The following is a 20,937-nucleotide window of genomic DNA, read 5'->3' on the forward strand; positions in this document are numbered from 1 at the left end:
CTGGCTTGGGAAGCCAGAGGGCCCTGGTTCGGATCCCACATATGAGGGCCAGTGACACTGCCCTCTACAGCTAAGATGCTGAACAACAGCTCAACCTGGAGCTGGGTTGCCATGAGTCGCCGGCGACGGCGTAGGCTGCAGCCCCTGTGGCAGTGGGTTGCCATGGGCTACCGTGGGTAGCCAGCAGCCAGCGTGAGCGGCCAGCGGCCAGCAGCCACAATGAGCGGCCGTCCAGAAGCCGGCGACTGATCTGCCTCACCCGGGAAGAGCGCAATGATGGTGCCAACTTAGGCCAGTGAAGCAACGTCCTCCACAACTAGACTGAAGAACAAAACGACAGCAACTTGTCTGTTCCCCTCCCCCAATTCCCCAGCACTGTTCCCTTCCCCCCAATACCCCTATAAAAATCTTTAAAAAAAAAAAAAAGATGAAAAGAATCCAATCGTTTAAAAAAAAAAGATTTTCTTTAAAAGCTAAGGGGAAAAACAGATATTAATTGCAATGAAAATAAAAAGCTTTGCTGGAAAAGCTAAAAAAAATTAATAAATACCACCATCCTAGAGCTTTTAAAGAAGCCCCCCGTTTTATCAGACACGTATAGTGTATAAATTAATACATGGGTGCCGAATTTCTCTAGATCTTCTTGAACTTTCAGGAAAAGATAGTTTCAGAGCCATGCCACAGCCAAGCTGCCTACATCTCAACAAGCACACATTGAGAAAGAAGAGGGCTCCCTTTGGAATATGTCTTACCATGGCCCTGGTCTTTTAACCCACGGAGGAGAGTATTATTCAAAATAAACATTACAGGAGATAGATGTTTCATGTAAAAGGATCCTGCAGGCATTAAAGATGATGTCAATCTCATTATTGCTTTAAAGATAGAATTAATGATCAGTACCTAGAATTCAGTACTGAATTAAGTCCATTGAGAAAATTGTGTCCTAGGTATATGTCAGCATAACGGTCCGAAGAAAATTGTTTTTAAAACTGTATTATGCAGCGGAATAAAGTCTCCATCTAAACAGCTGAAATTTCTGAAATACACACACCTCATAAGCAAATTCTGTACACACGACAGGGAAGAGTGGTATGACCTTAAAAGGATGCACTCGTAATCTACCTTAAAGGAACAGAAATCATAGATAATGTTTCAATTATGCTGACAAGTCAAGGCACACTTGGTGGTATTGAACAAGACAGTTTTCTGTAGTGCAAGAAAATCACTTATGAGAAAACCACTTTATTCTTTGATTTGCTAATCAGTTCTATAGGGAGTCCATGGTGTTACACTGCTGAGGAGAGAGAAAAGAGGTCATGACATTTGATTTACTCTGCTTTTGGGGAAAAGAGAAAAATAGAGCAAAAAAATCAGTGATGTCAAAGACTCTGGAGAGGGAACATTTAGAGCCTACTACAAGGCAAAATAGGAGCCAGTACCCACTTAGCCCTACGAACAGAATCAATCATGCATCTCCAGCTAAATCTGAAAACATATTATGTAATTATCTGTCCCAGGTCAGACACTAGCTGCTGGGATTGGCATCGCCATGATCACTTACGCATGGCTGAATCTGCACACCTCCTCCTTCCTTCCTGTCATAATTGAAAAGAAGGTGTGCCTTCCCTTCCCACCACTTCAAAGGCCAACACACTGCTGGTGAGCTCCAACCCCATCTCTGTCAACGGCTCCAAGGCTGTATTCTTGTGGTTAAACTCTCTCAGCACTGCTTCCTCAAACTTCCTTTCTAAAAGCAACTCATTCTCAATAATAACATATTCTATCCGGTCAAACTATGTGAAACTGTCATTCTCATAAGAAAAAAAGTAGTCAAATGTCACCAATTTCTGATGGTTCAACTTAACATCGTATCTTAGCTAAACAAACTCCAGTGCTTCCCTTGGTCCTGCATTCCTTTCCAGGGCCCCACCGTCTTCATGGATATACAGGGATTATCAACACTCTACATTCATTATCCCCCTTCCTTACAAACTCCCACTGGCTCATCTGCCCATTCAAATCAGCACCTGCCCACCACTCCACCAAAACTGCCTTGGGAACATACCCAAAGGCTCCATCTTGCCAAGCCTGACGAGCAAACTCTGTCCTCGCCTTATTCATCATCTCAAGGAGCATTTGGCACTGCTTCCTCCCAGAAATGTTTTCTTCACTCACTCCCAGTACATGTTCTTGGTTTTCCTCCTCCCAACTGTTTATCAATCTCCTTCTCTTCCCGATATCTAAATGATGGAGGCCCTCAGGTTAGCTCCTGATTTCTCTGCACTGTCTTAAGTTATCTTATCCGCTCTATGTTAGTTTAAATGCCACTTTTTTGTACTGATGCCCCCCCCTCGCCCCCATATTTGTATCTCCAACTGAAGCCTATTCTCTGGAATAAAAAACAAAAACAAAAAACATCTATCCAAATGAGTGTTGACTTCTCACCTTGGGGTACAAACTTAAGTCCAAAAGACACATTCCCCAAAAAGCTTTCTATGATCCTCAAGTCTTCAGTGGGTAGCTTTAATCTCCACCTTCTTGGTCACTCGCAAAATCTTGGTGGCGTAACTGATTCTTCCTCCTTCCTCACCCTGCTCACACATCCAACCTATCTACAAGCTCTTTCCATCCTACCTCCAAAATACTTATTGAATCAGTCTCTCTCTCTCTCCCTCACAACTTCTACCACACTGGTCCAAACCACCAACAATCTCTCCTAGTCTAGTACAGCAGCCTCTTCACTGAATTTCCATCCACATCCCTCAACCATCCCTACTCAGTTGCAATACCTTTCTCACATTCCAGTGCTAGCTTGTCACTGAACTTAAAATTAAAATGCCTTATACTACAATCAATAAGGACCTGCATACCTATCTCTCCACCCTTCTCTTTCTCCCCACGACTTAGCTTCACTCTATTCTTATCTCAGTTCTAAGCCAGCTCCTGCCCACTCCATCTCAAGACATTGCTACATGTTCTCTCTTTATACAATGCTTCAATTCTCACCTCAAATGTCCCTACTGCAGAGACTTCCCCAGCTAGCCTATCTAAAATAGGCATCTCATGTTATGCTCTATGTCAATCTATTTTCTGTTTCTTCCATAGCATTTTTATCTATTTTATTCATGCATTGCTTCCCCCTATTCTTCACTAACAGAATCTCTGTATTGAGAACAGGAACCATAACTGCTATATTCATCATTGTACCCTGATGCCTAGCACAATGCCTGGTGCAAAACAAGATTGCAAAATATTTACTGGGGGAAAAAGGGAAGAAAGAAAAACAGACTGTGACTTTTTTTTCTAATATAAGGAAGTATTAAATGTCACTTTGGGACACAAAAACCTACACCAAAAATAATACAAATAAAAAGAAAACTAATAATTTTTTAAGAAAGGAAATCCAGGAAAAAGAAAAACTTCATTGTAACCCAAAAAGTAGGTAAGAAAAGAATGGGATGGGAAGTCCTAAATAATAGGGTGATCTTCATGGACAGTTTAGGAAATAATATAGAAACCGACCCATGTTTGGCCACAGGTGACAATCAATCATGATCTCGTGAGTAGGGTAAAATATGTGGCTCTTTTTCTAGGGAAAATATTATTCTGTACAGTCCAATCAAAGGTTTTCAACTTTCACTATCACCAATGGGCTATGATTTTCAACTTATGCAGGGATATAGGGAGTTTGGAAAAAGAATCTTGAGACGACTCTGGAATCCTTCTTACCATGGTAGTGATATAAGATCTTCCTTCAACCAAATCAAGGTTCTAGTTAAGAGAACTGTAGAGGAAGTATTATTACGCATTTATAATATAACCACTAATGGCAGCATTCAAAGCAACAAGACATCATCCCAATGTGTGTGCATGTATCTGAAACTCCAGATTTCAACCACCTTCCACTTGTATTTTTTTAACCTCTTCAAACCAAAGTTTATTAGATTCAGGATATCACTCTATCACATCAAAATTTTTCTGGACTTGGATTCTATCACTGAATGTGCCATGTCCACCATGTAGCAGTGTGGTTGGTGAACAGGCTATAACAGTAACCATCAGAATCATCTGAAAGGCTGTTCAAAATCATGAACCCCATGTATCCACCCTAAAATCTCGCAGGAATGGTCCCAGCCAAAAGAGTGGCATCACCAAAATGGTATCATAGGAGACCCCAGCCTCCATCCTCCCACAAAAATAAACAATTACCTATCCACAAACAATAACAGCTCTGGGAGATCACTGGAGTCTACCTACAAAACTTCAGCAACACAGTCAAACAAAAAATCTGAGAATAACCACACACATAAACAAAGGAAAACAGCTTCATTTTGCCTGGATCATCCCATCCCTGAAGCTGGCACTGCTCAACACCAAGAGAAAACCCCCAGCTAGAAAGAGTTCCCCCAGCTGGGGAAGAGGAGTGTGGTGAGCAACCAGCCTCCCAGCCTTCACTGCACAGAGACATATAGCGACAGCTCAAGAAGAAAAGCAGGGCTACCAAGCGCAGCCATGCAGAGACAGCAAGAGAGGTTCAGCGACCTGCTCTACAGACAAACCCTGCTTTCACCACTGAAGAAGGAATCGAACCAATGGTCAGCAGAGCTGCCAGAGAACCCCTGCAGTTTCACTCCATATGTACTAGCATTTGCTGATGCCAGCCACCTGTGTTCCACTCGGCTTCCTCTCCACCCAGCCCTTCTGGGAGCCTGGGAACCACACCAATAGCCAGCCTAGACCTCTATGGCTGCAGAAGTACAAGACTCCAGCCTAAACCCCCACACCTGACCCCCACTACCGTAGGGCTGGCCCCTCCAGCTGTACACCTGCATACCTGTCACCAGTGTCCACTTTCTGCATATGCTCAGGGAGACTGTGCAGCCATGGGAGAGCCAGGGCCCCTGCAGCTGCTTGTGGGCCCAGGTAAGGCCCTGTCTCCTGTCACCAGACTGCACCATTGCACTCACCCACTGCTAGACTCTGCAGCTGTGCACCTGCACACACCCAGCCTGACCTCCATCACCAGCCTCCACCGCCATGTGCCCATATTGAGAGAGAGCAGTCACGGTAGTGCACATCAACAACCAGTGTGCCCACAGCTGGCCCCAACCCGGACTCCCAGTGTTTGCTCCTATCACTATATGTATGTTTGCAACCAGCCCCAGCCACTATACAGGCCCTTAGCAGCTAGTCCCCATAGCCAAGTGTATGCACACCACCAGCTCTGGCCACCACTGCTGTCTGCCCTAATCCCTAGGCACTGGACCTGGTGATGCTACCAACTTAAACTGCCCTTCCAGCCACTGCAGACACTCTGGAGCACTCACCAAAGACCACGCAGTTGTCAATGCTGTGGACTCCAGTGAACTGAGTTAAAGAGACATCACGATGCCCCTGAAACTGGCAGTCACATGTGCCTGAACCACTAGACCTGGGGTCATAGCATGCCCCCAGCATGCCTCACCCATAGGTGAAAGGCTTCCCTTACTGAAGTCAGTCCATAAAGTCTGGAAGAGATGACTGCATTTTCAAAGGCACAGACACAGACGCAAAGCTACAGGGACCCGGAAGAATCAGAAAAATGACTCCACCACAGGAATGCAGTAAACCTCTAGTAACTGGCCCCCCAAAAGTGGAGATACAGCAATGGCCTAACAAATAATTCAAAATAATTGTTTAAAGATGGTCAGAGAGTTACAGGAGAACACAGATTAATTTAACGGTATCAGGAAAACAATATAAGAACAAAATGAGAAGTTCAACCAAGAGATGAAAAACATAAGAACAGAAATGTTGGAGCTGATGAATAGCGACTAAACTAAAGAAAGTAAACAGAGAGCTCTAACATGAAACGTGATCAAACAGAAGAAGGAATAAGTAAACTCCAAGATGAATCAATTGAAATTGTCCAATCAGAGGAGAAAAAAGAAAACGGAATGAAAAAGATTGAAAAAAGCCTATATGATCTATGGAATACCAATAAGAGAATCAATCTGCAAATTATTAGAGTTCTATAAGAAAAAAGAAGGAGTAGAAGGCAGAAAGCTTGTTTAAAGAAATAATGACTGAGAAATTTCCTAATCTGAGGAGGAATTTAGATACCCAAGTTCATGAAACTCATAAATGACAAAACCAAATCAGCTTAAAGTGATCCTCTCTGAGACACATAACAAAACAGTCAAATTTCAAAGATAAAAAAAATAATCTTAAAAGCTGGAAGAGGAAAAAAATAAGCTTGTAACATACAAGGGAAACCCCATTAGGCTATGAACAAATTTCTCAGCAAAAACCTTACAGCACAGGAGGGAGTTGGGTGATATATTCAAAGTTCTAAAAGAAGAAAACTGCCAACCAAGAATACTTAACTTGGCCAAGCTGTCCTTCAAAAAAAGGAGACAGACTGCCCCATAGCAAACAAACGTGCAGGGAATTCATCACCACAAAACCTGCCTTACAAGAAATACTGAAAGAAGTTCTTAAAGCTGAAAGAAAACAGGTTAATTAGTAACATGAAAACATAGAAAAATATACAACACACTCGTAAAGGGAAGTGTAGAGTCAAATTCAGAATACTCTAACTGTAATATGGTGAAATATTAACCACTTAATCTAGTAAAGGTTAAAGAACAAGAGCATTAAAAATAACTATAGCTACAATAATTTGTTAGTGGATACACAATTTTAAAAAGGTAAACTGTGACATCAAAGATATAAAAGATGGAGAGTAAAAGGTAAAGGTTTTGTGTGCAATTGACGTTAAGCTGTCAACATCATAAGAGATCTGCAGTTGGTTTAATCTACAGGTGCAAAACTTGGTAATACAAAGAACCTACTGTAGTAGGCAGAATAAAGATTCCCCCCCTCCCCACTTAATGATGTCCATGTCCTAGTTCCTGAAACCTGGAGTGAATCTCTTACCTACATAGCAAAAGAGGCTTCACTGATGTGATTCATTTAAGGATTCTGAGATGCAGAGATTGTCCTAGAATATTCAGGTAGGTCCAATGTAATCACATGGGTCCTTATGAGGGAAAGGACAAGAGTGAGGGCCATAGGAGATATGAAAACAGAAGAGGGCAGAGTGATGGCATCCTGGAAGAGAGCCTTGAACCAAGAAATACAGGTAGCTCCTTGAAGCTGGAAAAGGTGCGAGGAAATGAATTCTCCCCCAGAGCTTCCAAAGAAAGGCAGCCCTGCAAACATCTTGATTTTAGTCCAGTAAGGCCCATTTCAGTCTTCTGACCTCTAGAACCGTAAGAAAATACATTTTTCTTATTTCAAGCCAGAGTTCATTGTGATTTATTACAGCAGCGATAAGAAATTAATACACCTGGCAAGGAGTTGACCCAACATAAATAAAGCTTAGAAAGTATCCTTCCACTTACAGTCCCTGTTCAAGGAAGCTGCCCAAATCCCCTCTGACGTGGGGAGCTGTGAACCTGAGGAGCGGAGAGCCCATGCAAAGGAGCCACAAGGGGTGACACCACATGACTTCATAAGCTGTTTTCCCAGGGGAATATTTTGGTCTAACAAGGCTACATATCTACCTTAGAATAAAAGAGACAGGAAAAGACTTTACAGTTAATAATATTTTTTCAGGGAAAGAAACATCAACATCTTCATCTTGGATAGTTTCAGGGCTAATGAATAAAAGGTGTTTTAAAGCTATTCTGGAGCTATGGGGCGGAGGGGGTGGCAGGGGGTAAGTGGAATAAGAGGCTACTGCAGTTGGCCACGTAAATGCCATAGTGGCTTTGGCCAAAGCTGTGGAGGTGAAGGAATGTAACAGCACTTGACAGGACACAGGGACCTGGAAAGGAAGGAAGGGGCAGGAAAAGAAAAATGGTCTCTTTTTTTTGTTTTTTTTTCTGAGGCAATGGCAAGAATGTTAGGTGGCATTTTAGGGAAATAGGGATTCTGGGGAAGGCGCAGAGTGAGGGGCGAAGGTTCTGCTCTGGAACTACAGATAGCTCAGTGGTGGTATCAGGTAGACAAGCAAGCTCGAAAGTCAGGCAGAACACATAAACCTGAGTAGCCATATAAATATGAATTTAAAGCCGTGGGAATGAATGGGATTACCTAGAAAGAAAGTGCACAGAGCCACTCCTTATAATTGTAAAAGGCTCACCGGGTGATACTCACACAACTGCAGTTGAGAACCACTGCATTAAAGCTACATATAGGAACTAGGATTTGGTAAAAGAGAGTCTGCATTTTCAGCAGGGGTGTCACTGGTGTGGCAGTAGTTCCAAGTCCGTCAGACGCTGTTCAACTATACACAGAAAAATCCTGCTATTCAGTCAGATCTCAGGCACTTAACAAGAGGGCATTTTGGTTTCATAGACTGACAAGTAACCCCTCAAGTGACTGCTCCCCCCCTTAATGTGTGTAGTGTTGAGGCCAGAGTGTAGCCACAGTTATGTATGTAACTACTACTCCAACAAGCCACAAACTACAGTTACAAATGACCTTTTAATGGTATTTTCCGGACCTAGAGCTCATCACGCCTGATTCTCTTCCAGGGTATTTTCTTTGTGCTGCCACTTGTTCATTCAAAGAAATAAATGCCCTCACTCTATGAGCATCAAGAATAATTACAGAACACCTTGCCAAATGGGTACAAAATGGTTATTCATAATCTCACCCCTGCCTAGGTGTGATGGTAACAGAGGCTACTCAGATGCAGACACACATGTATGACAAGATGGCCAAGTTACAGTGAAGAGAAGAGCTGGGACTCCAAGCTCACTATCCTTCACCCCAGTAGGGTACACAAGGATTCCCAGCGGCACCTGGGTAAAACCACTGTGCCGCTGCCAGAATCACTCCAGAGGATCCAGGCCCTGACCTGGAATAACGGGCCACCTTGGTTTAACCTACTCTCTCGCCACTTTCAAAAAGCATGTCCCAAATCCTGTTGCTGGCATTTTCTCCAGGCCCCAGGACACAACCCCACTGCCACCCTATGAGTTTCCAGATGTATATTTAGATTAGAGCCTATGGCCCCATCCGTACCAGCCCGATACAGCTGCACAGAAACCACTTCCTGTTGGGGCAACGTTTTAGGCACCAAGCTACTATATAAAGTGAGATTCTGCAAAACAGGTATTTTTTTTAAAAAACAATATTAGAAGAAGGGCTTGTAAATAGGGCAAAATGTTTCGATTATAAAATATTTTCATACAATGTAGTCTTATTACTTTCAAATACATTTATAACTGCATTAAGTGGTGCTAAGCAAATTGTGTTGACTAATTGAATATTTTTCTTTAATTCAGCCCTCCCAAATTGTTCTATGGAACATTACTTTTCTTTATGTTTTTTTGCAATCTTATTTTTTTAAAACCACACTGAATTTCTTCTGAAATGTAGTTTGACTGTATTTCTATTCCTATACACAGCACTCTGAGATAATAAGTCAAGTGTGTCCTATCTAAGAACACACATGAAAGTTCATGTACTTTTAGGCTGCAACAATTCCCAAGGAACCACAGGTCATGCTGTCATATGTCATCTGGCCAATGATTGCTGGTCTTTGTTGATAATCTGCCTTATATTTTTTCACATAAGTCTGTCTTTGTATACAAGGGTTATTATGCACTATCCATTTATACTGCCTAAACTCATTCACCATGGTTGTATGGCATATATTATATTTTAGGACCTGCTGTTAAATAAATGCAGTTGACATGTCTAAGATGGTTTTTCATACAGAAATAGTTTTAAGGAGCCTCTGAAAACACAGTTGCATTAAGTAGATAATCAGCCTGACTTCAGGCTTATTTATATTAATCTTTTCCTCAAAAAGCCCCTTCTATTTCTTACTAACAGGAGACAGGTATTTAGGCAAGCCCCATCTCAATGATTGTAAATTCTGAATTTCCTAACTATTCTTTGCAAGCACCAAAGATTCTATAATTTTACAAATCCTTCCCTACTGACTTTCTTTATAAAAATCCATCTGAAGCAATTGATCTCCTAGGGCAAGGTAAGACCTGGTAAATAACAGAAGCAACAAATGCAATACAGTAAGGCACAATGTAATATATAATACTAGCAAACTTCTAAATATCACGCCATCAGCATCAAACATGAGTTAAGGATACAAATGTTGAATTCTTCTCAAATCTTTTTCTTTCTTCTGTTAAACAATTACTGGTTAGGTTCCCCACCCCCTCTCTAAAAGTCACAAGAACTATCTTGTATCTCCACTGTCGTCTTGACCTGGCCCTACAAATTTTGAAGAGGTGGCCCTTGGACAAAGACAGTTTTATTTCAGTGTGTGTGGGTCAGCAACCAATCAAAGGAGAGGGGGGCTCTTTAGCATAAACAAAAAGTAGAAATCTGTCTGATTTTCTGAACAACCTTGAACTTTGAGGCCCCTATTTGGGGGGCTACCTTTTGATCTTTAAAAAATTATCTATCCTTCCCACACACACAGAGTAACCTATTTCTGTTCTTACAGCCTAGAAAGAATTTAGCTCCATAATGTGGGTCAAAGGTAAGAAAGGTCTTTTTTTTGTTTCCTATTGAAATGCTTCTTTGAACTCATTAAGATAGTCTTATGTTTTCGTAAGTACACTGATCAATGAGCTGGTTTCTGACAATCTGAATACAAGCTGCTTCATTTTATTAACATCTGCTACACAATAATCTTAATATACGAAGCATCGCTTTTGGCTATAAGAAATGTACTTGGCTCTCTGCTCTCTTCTCACTAAGCAGAGTCCGAAGTGAGCTCATTCATTCTCAACTACACTGATGACTACCAGATCGCATCTCCCTTCCCTGATCTCTCACTCTGGCACTCCAGCCCATGTGACTATTTCCACGAATGTCCATCTCATCATAAACAAAACTGAACTTGGCTTCCAAACTAGCTTATCTTTCAAGCTATCCCCTTCTGCACACCGTACAAGCAGTCTCCAAGTACCCCAGAGGAAAAAGGTGGGAGAAATTTCTTTGACTCAAACTTTATCAAATCTGTTAGGAAGCCCTGATGCTTTTTACTAAACGTCTCCACATTTTTCCTCTCCCTCTTAATTCCAGCCAATTCAGTACTGGTATCGGGATTCACTGCCTTATGTCTGTATTACCTCAAACAGATTCCAGCTCCTTCCTGCCTCTGAGTCTTCCTACACACTGCTACCAGAATAATCCAGATTAAATATTCTCTTAGCTCCCTTCCAGGTCTAAAATTTTCTATGAAATTAATTCTCCAACACCTTTTCTCAGGCAGCTTTCTGGTATGCTCTGTAACTTCAAATGGTTCACTACTCTCTAATGTATAACTCCTCGGACTGGTTCTCAGGGCCAATTCACAATCTGATCCCAAACTACCTACACCCTGTTTTTCCAACTACTCTTTACAAGCACCAAAAATTCTCCTCACTTCTTTTCACGATGCCAGGCTCCTCGAAGGCTTCAAGCCTCCAGGAGCATTGTACTTCACACTAAGAATGTTCTTTTCCCTTCAAAGTCCTACCCAATCAGAATAGCCTAGCTCCTTTCCCATGTCCTTTGGTCGGTCAGCTGGACTTAGGCCACTATCAGAACTTAGTTCTGTTTCTGAATTCCCTTTCAGGCCTTTGTCCTTATAGTAAGGATATAAATCAAGATCACAGACTCTTGGTTTTATTTTCAGCTCCTATACCACCAGAACCTACAACAGTGCTTGGTACCTACAAGGTAAACCTCTGTTCATAAATCTCTGTTCATTGGTAATAATTAGCATATACTGAGCATTCACTATATGCCAGGCACTGTTCTAATTTTTTTTTTTTTTTAGCTGAGCCATCCTGCCACCTGTTGGCAGCTCAGCGGCTGCTCAGCTCGGGCTGGACTCAAACTGCTGTTGCTCAGAGCTCAAACTCTTGAGCGAGCTCTTAACCAACTGAGCCACTCGGCCGGCCCCTGTTCTAACTTTTTTAACTTTTAGGGAATTGTTAAATGACATTTAACTGTCTCTAATTGTTTCGCAAATGGCAGTTGTCTCTCCTCAAATAACTAAGATTCCCTTTCAAAGCAAGTAACATTTCTAGCATGTCTATCATAACCTCCATAGTGCCTAACACACAGTAAGTTACCAAATATATACCAGGTATAGTACAACAGAGGGGCGCTGAATTGCAGGCCAAGGTATAAGTACCAGGTATGCCATGACTGGCTATGAGACCTGGGGCAAATTTCTGAGGTCCAGTGTATGTGTCTCAGTGTCCTTATCTGGAAAATCAAAGACTAAGTTACCTGACCTGGAAGAACCCTCCCTACCCTAAAATATCTCTAACTGTTTTCATAGTATGACTTTTCTTGACTGCTGGTACAAAAATTGGATTCTAAAAATGCAAATTCAGGACTTTTTTGTGTAGAAAATAATTGAGAATGAGTCATTATTCTCAGGCTTCCATCCTCTAATGCACCACAGGTTTATAAAAAAAAATAAAATGCTACCACAAAGTCCTAGACCCATACATTGTACATTCCTCTCCACCTGTGGCATAAAGGAAAGGAGGTGAACTGCTGCAAAGGACATCTTCAGCCCCAAAGCACATCCTTACCCTGAAGGGAAGAGCTTCCCATCACAAAACTAAACACTAGTCATCCTGGAGGAAACGTGTTTAAAAGAAAAAAAATCACTGGCAAATTCCTGGCTCTCCAGAGTCCTGACTCAGGACAGCAATGTTCACATTTAGAACTGGGTCACATTTGGGGCCTGTTCTGATATTGGAAAAAAACACTTAATTTCTCTGGACTTCCACAGGTGCATACCCGCAAACAAAGCCAATGGGAAATCCATTTAGATGTGAAAAACACACAAATGCATATATTAAAAAATGGAAAAAATATTATACTTAAAAATTGCAACACCACTCAGTGAGATAAATGATACCCATTTTCGTTCAGACTAACTCTACCTCAATTTAATGATGACAGTAAAATATCTGAGAACACAAAAGGGATGTGGCCTATGCCATAAGAAGTAAAGAAAGTCACAGAATACCTTTAAGAAGCATAAAGAAGGATCAAAATTAGCAGAGATTAATTACTCTCTGATAAGCAGGGTAGCAGTCTAGTGCCCCTGCGTACATCCTGGTAGTTCTCTGCCTCTAAGCTGAGCAGCCCTCAGGGGCCCAAAGGGGATTGCCAAGCTCCAGCCACAGTTACTAACTATCCAAAGCAGTTAGATTAGGCTCAGAATTTAGTCCATCTGTGAATTGTAGCAAATCCAAATATTATAAAGTCATGGCTTTCAATCTTGAGACCATGGATCACTCTTGCATAGTTCATGCCCTTGAACCCTATGTCTCAGAGCAGCCCTATAGTGAGAAACCTTCAGTTAATAGAAAGGAAACAAACATAGCAAACATGTCCATGCTCCAGCATGAAAGTTCCCCAAGGATGCTTGGAAATCTATGAAACATGTGAATAACACTAGTTTTAAACCACACTCTCAAAACACAAATGAAATTTGACTAATACTGATGTCATAATCAGTTCATGAGAATTGTTTTTAATTAATCCACCTCTGCTTCAACAGAGCTAACCACACAGCATGCCTCCAATGTTAATAATAAATAAAATAAAAACCAGGAGTTGGAGAGCTGTTTCTGTAAAGGCCCAGACAGTAAATATTTAGGCCTTTGTGAGGCAGATAGCATGTGTCACAACTACACAATTCTGACCTGATAGCACAAGTCACAGAGGAATGAGTGTGGTTATGTCTTAAAATACTTAACCATTTTAAAACATAAAAACCATCCTTATCTTGGGGCCCTACAAAAACAGGTGGCAGGCCCGGATTTGGCACAGTTAGCTGACTTAGGCAGAATTCATGACCAGAGGCCTGGAGGACAAAACGGAAGGAAGGAGGGTATTTGTCAAGAACTTCATTCTTTTCCTTCCCCTACCTCCATCCCCCTTGCTTATAAAAGACTATTTAGAACAAAATGAAATGGACAGGAGGGAAGTCTCCGTGCACTTTATGTTCCAGTTTCTTTCCCTGCTTTTTCTGATCTCAAGAAGGGATACAAAATGCGGTAACCATAATCACAGCATTAACAGAAATAAAACGAAGTGATACCTTGAAGAAAGGAAATAGCTTGCCTGGGAAATTTTCAGACATCTGAAATTATTTTAGCATATGACTTCCATGCTACCTTGTTATTAATCAATGCATCTTATCTTCCTGTGCTAAAAGGCAAAGGGAATAGATCAGGGCTACTGCCAGCCTCTAATTCAGCTCCCAGAAAGTAAAAGATGATCTACTTGCTATCATCTGACCATAATGCTGTTCTCAGAATAAGAAGTACATCCAATCTTAAAAAATTAAATTTCAGTATGATACTCTTCCATTTTTTCTTTAACCTGCATATGAACATAATCTACCCTTGTATTTTCTGTAACATATGGCAATTTAGAATCCTAAAAATGTAAGTGACTTTTAGGCATCCAGAGAAAGGATACATGTCAATCATCCAAAAAGGCTAGTTATCCTTTTGCATATTAGAATTAAGCCTTTGGACCACCCCTTCCTAACAGGCAAAATGCACAGTGGGTATAAAACACAGGCCTTTGGCTAGACTGCAGCCAAAACTGGTTTTCAACAGGGTTGATTTTGCCCCCAAAGGACATTCAGCAATGTCTGGAGACCCTTTTGGTTGCTACACCTAGGAGCAGGGAGGGAAAAAAAGTGTTTCTGGCATATTCCAAGTAGACACCAGGGATGCTATGAAACACCCTAAAAGGCATAGGACAGCACCCCACACCAAATGATTATCTAGCCCAAGATGTCAATAGCAATGATGCTGTGAGGTAGCCAAAGGTAGAGTAAGTAGTTTTAAACTAAAGTGCTTCAAAGTTGATCTTTTCTTTAGATAGCATTTCCGTTAGCTTTACAAATTTAACATAAACTATTTACTGGATATCTCTTATACATTATATACTTGTCTGCATAAAAGTACAAAGAACATCACCTTAAATATACCATCTCACAGAAAAGCTATGTTATAACCTCAAGAGACTGAGTTCTTTCAAGCCAAATGATTGACTTCCTCCCCATCACAAGGCAAACGTCACAATACTCAAGCACCAGGTCTGAATTGCATTTCAGTACAATCAACCCTCACACCTGGTTGAACCTCAGCGTGGTTTCAACCTTAACATCAGCAGCATGGCTTGCAATCTGTAAGTGAAAGAGAAACCCTTTTTTAGCTAAAATGGTCTACTTCCTCTCCTGATCAACCTACAAATCTCAGCGTTGAAAAGAAGCACAATTCACTCTTTACAAGTTCCTCCTCCCCTCCTTCGTTCTCCATAAACTGTCAAAGCCCATGCTGCCAGGAGCCTGACCACCGACACAGAAGAAGCCAAAGCACAATGACTTACAATCCAGCAGCCAGAAATCATACCCCCCCACTTATTGAATAGCCTCCCATTTTCTTAAAGATCTATATGGAAGTAAGGAAACAACAAGGGAAAACTATGACTGTTGGACTCAAAAAAAAACAAAAAAAAAACGAATAATTAAGCAAGGGATCAGCGGCAGCAACCAAACTACTCCTTCTAGGAAAATCTCAGCACTTAACACGAGTCTGCCAAAAAGGCCAGAGTTTTAACAGCTATCACAAAAAGCAACAGCTGACTCAAAGTAAAAACAACAAATAAGAGTGGTAATTTTAGTCAATGCCCACTGCCCAGATATCCTTTAATGCTAATTAATGAGTAACAAGGAAAAAAATCCCCTGCAGATAAACAGGGTTGCAACATCTCCCAAACAAATGTATGTGTTTAGGCCCTGAGAGCAGTGCTACTCTGGGAGCAACACATTCAATTTTTAAAATAATAAACATAAGCCTTCAGACCAGATGCAGGCACGGGTGTCTGTCCCAGTTGGTGTTTAGGAAGTAGGCTTGGGTTTTAGCAGAAACATGCTGGGCAGGCGTCCTGTAGGATGGCTGGACTCAGGAGGAGGTGGAGGAAGCCTTCAGAGGCTTTCATGTTCTTGCATTCCTCCGGCACACCTGGTTGCCACCACTGTCAGAGTTCTATCACTTCCCAAAAGTCACAGATCTCAAACGTTATACCCAAGAAATGAAGCAAGCTCCCATCTACACACCTGCACAAACTCCAGCAACAAGTGCTATGGTTTATAGAGTGCCCTGGAGTGTGGAGAAGCGGGGAAGACCATATTTTTCCATATATCATTAAGATTCACAGATTTCTGGAAGCAAAATAAAACAATTGGGGGATTGAGATAAACTTTTATTAAACATCAACTACGTTGGACCCTTGAAAAAGTACTAGAGATGGAAAGCGTTTCAGCATATTTCTGTATGTGTATTATATTTTCACATTAAAAGTTAAAAAAAAAAGGCATAATAGTCCCCACCATCCAATGTCTTTCGAGCAATACTTATATCAAGACAGTCTCACCTTCTCGCTTGATAAATGTTACCTGGGCACAATAATAAAGTCTGAACCTCACTTTCACATTTTCCATCAGCCCCAATTTATATTAATAAATATTAATTAAAATAATTAATTTAATAAATATTAAAACCCCTATCAATATTAATAGGGATTAATATTAATCCCTATGGTCATATGCTATACTAGTTATTTAAAGAGCAATCATTTGTTACACAAAACCTGGCTCATTAATTCTCCAGATACAAACAGAAGACATCATATTAGGCACACCGCTGATAGTAAGCAACTTGTGTAATCTGCTTGTATGAAGTGATCCAGAATTTCAGGAAGACTTCAACAATGTTTCTCCTTTCTATCTGCTGGAATTCTTACATTACCTCAAAGTATCTTCAGGGCATTAGGTCCTGGCCAGCTTCTCATTCGGAGTGGAATTTTTATTAACTTTTCTAACTGAGATTTATTAACACTGAAATATATACATAAGCTAAAACAGACAAGGCCACCTGTTGCCTCCAGGACTCAAAGGAATTCGTTCCAGAAGCACAGGGTAAATTAGCCTTCCAAAGACTATCTCAGATGCAGGCAGCTGTTCCAGTGTGGGAGAAACCGGAGCACCCCGAGTTGGGCCCACTTCCACCCCCGAGTCTGGCCAAGTGCTGGAAAACAGAGCTGTAGAAGGAAGGAAAGAATGAAAGCCAAAATAACAGCAAATAGATTGCTCTCAATCTAGGATAGTTTTAAAACATATGTTGCTTACTTACAAGATGGACCATATACCTTCCTGAAGGGTCTATATTAACTAAAAGAAGCTAAAATGGACAAGTCAGAGGAAATCAATCCTTTTCTAGATAAATCATTCTACTAGACACCAAAAATGATATATATATATATAATGACTGACCAGCTTGGTTCTAATAAAACTAAGGAATTCAGTACCCAAACTCAACAAAGAAACATAATACATTGCAATTAAGTTTTGCTATGTTTGGTGTTCTCATCAAATTAAGGTTTACATGAGAGAAGTAGTGAAAAAAAAATCAACTCAAATGCTGGATGCTGTGCTACATCACGGTTTTCATTATAATGTTTAGCTCTTCAGTGAGCTAGAAGACATTCTGGGAGAGGTATAAATTTCAAGTGTTAAATGTTTCAGAAAAAGGAGCATATTCATTTGGGCTTTATAATAAAAGTTCCTTAAAAAAAAAAAGTCATAAGCTAAGGAGTAACAGAGCAACATGTTCTAGCTTCCCCATCAGATCTTTTCCACAGCAGGCTGGGGCCTAACCGTAGGCAAAGGTTCACTAAGTGGCAATACAGCTCACAGCTGAGCGCCTCGGCGCCAAAAGCCGCCTGTTCAAATCTCAGCTTTTAGCTCTGTGACTTTGGGCAAGTTCATCTCTCTGTGCCTCAGTTTCCTCACCTACTGGGGCGGTGGCTGTGGGAATCGAGTGTATGGTGGAAGACACATTGGCTGATGTCAGGCACAAGCTGGGCTTTCAGCACATTCTGCCTGTCCACCTGCTTGCAGATTCAGTGGCTCTCCAAAACTAAATCAGCAAACGGTGCCTTCTTCCTGCACCGAAAATCCAATGCTGAAAATCTGACAAAGGCATCCTTAAGTATAAAAAGCTCCACCTACCTCTCCTCTTGCACACAAAACAGAAAACACACAGGGCCTTCTCTTCCAGCATCCACCAAATGCTTTCCGTTCTATGCAGAACTCCAGTCCCTTGACAAGGACTAGGGCTGGATATTAAAATACTGGAATTAACTTTGCCTAAGATTTCCCAGCAAGTGAATGAGTCACTCACTTCTTTAGAAGCAGTAAAATGTCAAGGTTGCCAGAGAACCCTGGCCCCAGATGTTTGCATAAATCATTTCCAAGTGCTTATCAAAGCCAAAGGACAGTATTCAAGATAACAGTTTAAGTAAATGTATCAGTTTTTATGATTTTTCCTATACGGGAGAAAATTCTGGAAGTAGGGTTGCAGGAGGGGATCACACAGTAAGTTTGGCCCCAAAATTATTAAACAAGGCTTAGAACGCCTCTTTTTGGTTTTGCTTCACAGGGTTTTACCCTTTTTAAAACTTTTATTCGATCTCATCAACAAGCACTTGGACAAACTCTAAACTCAAGATTTAAAGCTATCTCAAAGTGCTTATCTCACTATATTTAGCCTATAGGCTACTTAGGAGAGGCAGAAGCTTTTACAAATTTTGATACATTTGTTTACAACAAGGTTGTCAACACCTTTCACCCGTAAAATATTGAGTGTTCTGTATTGATGGGTCTTTTCACACTTTCATAATAGCCCTGGCAAAGTTAGTAGTTTAATTTCAAATAAATTCAAGCCTTTTGCCCTAGAATATCAGAACAAACGGCAAGGATGCTCTTTCGTCATTTAAATTGTCACAAAGACAAATTTAAAACGTCAACTTGTTCACGTCCTACGTTTCTCTATCCCCGAGTCAAGTGGTTGTCAAATCAGCTTGTCAGGGTTTTGAGCTCTTCAGGTTCATTCATTACAGGGGATATTACACAATACCCAGTTCCACTAAAATTTCTTAAGTGTGCTGGACATTGGCAAACAACTAGAAACTGAAACACACGCGGCGCTGTGTCCTTCCAAACAGAACCGACTGTCTCCGTTTGCTTATTTTTACTAACTTTAAATAAAAGACTGAAGATGGGTCGTTTTCCTAACTCGTTTGACAATTCGACCACTGGGTACAGGGCTGAGCGCCCCACAGCTTCCAGCTGGAGTATGACACTCGCTTCCCCTAACAAACCCGATGTAACAGCTGAAGAATGACGACACTAAAATCAACCCTACAGATTCACTTCTAAGAGGTCTGCAACACGAAATAAACTTTTGTTTATTTCTTAAGAGACGGTGGAGTAAAAACACTGCCCAAATGGGGTCTGTGTGATTCATTTCCACGAGTGGGCGCGTGCAGGGGGTCTGTGCAGCTTAACCCTGTGTGGGCTGAGGGGCTATCCAAAAACGGCAAACAGGCGCTGTGCAGGCCGGCGAGCGCCTCACGCCGCGCCGGTTCCCGGCCAGCAGGTGCCCGAGGCCACCCTAACACGCCCAGGTGCGAGCGCACGATCATGGCCACTTCACCTGAGCGCGATCCCGCCAAGCATGCTGCCCGGCACTTTGTTAACTCTGCGCGCCCGGGAGGACGAGGCTCCGGGGTCGCGGTCACCGCCGTCCCAACGCTGCAAAGCCCGGCTGGAGGAGGCTCGGATCCTCCGCCAATTCGGATTCGCCCAGCCCTGGCGCAAAGCCTCCGCCGGAGAGAGGTCGAGGAGCAGCGGGTAAGTACGGACCCCCACGCCTACCCTCTCGGAGCTCCGCGCCCCCGGTGCTTACCTGGGGAAAGGAGCCCTCGCGGCGCGGGCTCTTGGGGTAGTCTAAGTGACCCCGGTCTAGCATCAGGTAGAGCGAGAAGATCACAACACAGAAGATCGCACTGCCGAATACGGTGAACTGGCGGCTTAACTTCATTTTTCCTCGATAGACTTGGGTCCAGGACACTGTCTTCACCCGGAGGAGGACAGTGGACTCCTGGAAGCCGCCGCCAGAGGCTCTCCGCGCCCAAGCTCGTGTTCTCCGCGCTTATCGCTGCGGTTGAAGGTCCCGGCCGCGCTCCACACCTTGTCTCCGAAGCCAGCACGCGCCCTCGGCCTTCGCCCTGGCCTGCCGTCCTCCCCGGGGCCGGGCGCCCCTCTTAAGGCGAGACCCGCCTGCAGCCCGGAAGGGGCCCCGAAAACTTGATCTCGAGCTTAGCGCCGGCACCCGGCAGGGCGAGCGAGGCTGGCGGAGAGGTTGCTGCCCGGACTTCCTGCCACCACCGCCTCGACCGAGTCCGCAGGAAAAGTTTTCTCGACAAGGGCAAGCGTGTCCTCCTCACCCAGGAGGTGGGGGGTTCAGTGGCTCAGGGACCGGCGGCGCGGAGCTGGGTCCCAGGAGCCGAGGGGAAAAGAATCCGTTCGGGAGGAGCCGGGCCCCACAACTTAGCGCCGGGACGGCCGGTCCCGCCCCCGCCGCGCAGCCCCCGCCCCTTCTAAGTCCCTTCCTGCTGCCGCCGCCGCCGCAGCCGCCGAGGCCGGGCCGGCAAGCACCCGGGGCGCGGGGATGCACGGATCGGGTAGGAGTTGCCTCCGAACGCGCGTCCACCCTCCGGCCTCTCCCGCCCCCCGCTGCCCCCTTTTTCTCCCCTCCCGGACCCGGGCTGCGCAGGGAGGGCGCAGGGGGCAGGCGGCAACGACGCGCGGAGGAGGAAAAGGAAAGCAAGGAGAGGACCGTCCCCGGAGAGAAGCCCGCTCCAGCTGCAGCCGCAAGTCCCCTCCCTCCTTCCCGCCCCGCAAACAGGGAGATGGCGGAGGCAGCGGCGAAAGGAAGCGCCGGTTCTCCAGCGCCACTCGGCGCTCCTAACCGCCCGCCACTAGCAAGGGGAGAGAGCAGCGGCGCTGCGGCCGCCGGGTCAATAAGCGCCCGCAGC

At 43.2% G+C, this 20,937-nt stretch overlaps 1 protein-coding gene across 1 annotated transcript in view; it reads right to left on the minus strand.

The window, feature by feature from the left end:
* Positions 1-20,438, minus strand: part of MAN2A1 (mannosidase alpha class 2A member 1) — a 159,945-nt gene extending 139,507 nt beyond the window's left edge. Inside the window, exon 1 of the mRNA XM_019624106.1 lies at positions 19,806-20,438. Coding sequence (XP_019479651.1) covers positions 19,806-19,940 — 135 coding nt within the window. The 5' untranslated portion in view covers positions 19,941-20,438. The remainder of the gene's footprint in view (positions 1-19,805) is intronic.
* Positions 20,439-20,937: the final 499 nt, after the last annotated feature.

The sequence above is a fragment of the Hipposideros armiger genome, unplaced genomic scaffold (genome assembly GCF_001890085.2).
Source record: "Hipposideros armiger isolate ML-2016 unplaced genomic scaffold, ASM189008v1 scaffold_579, whole genome shotgun sequence".
Taxonomy (NCBI): domain Eukaryota; kingdom Metazoa; phylum Chordata; class Mammalia; order Chiroptera; family Hipposideridae; genus Hipposideros; species Hipposideros armiger.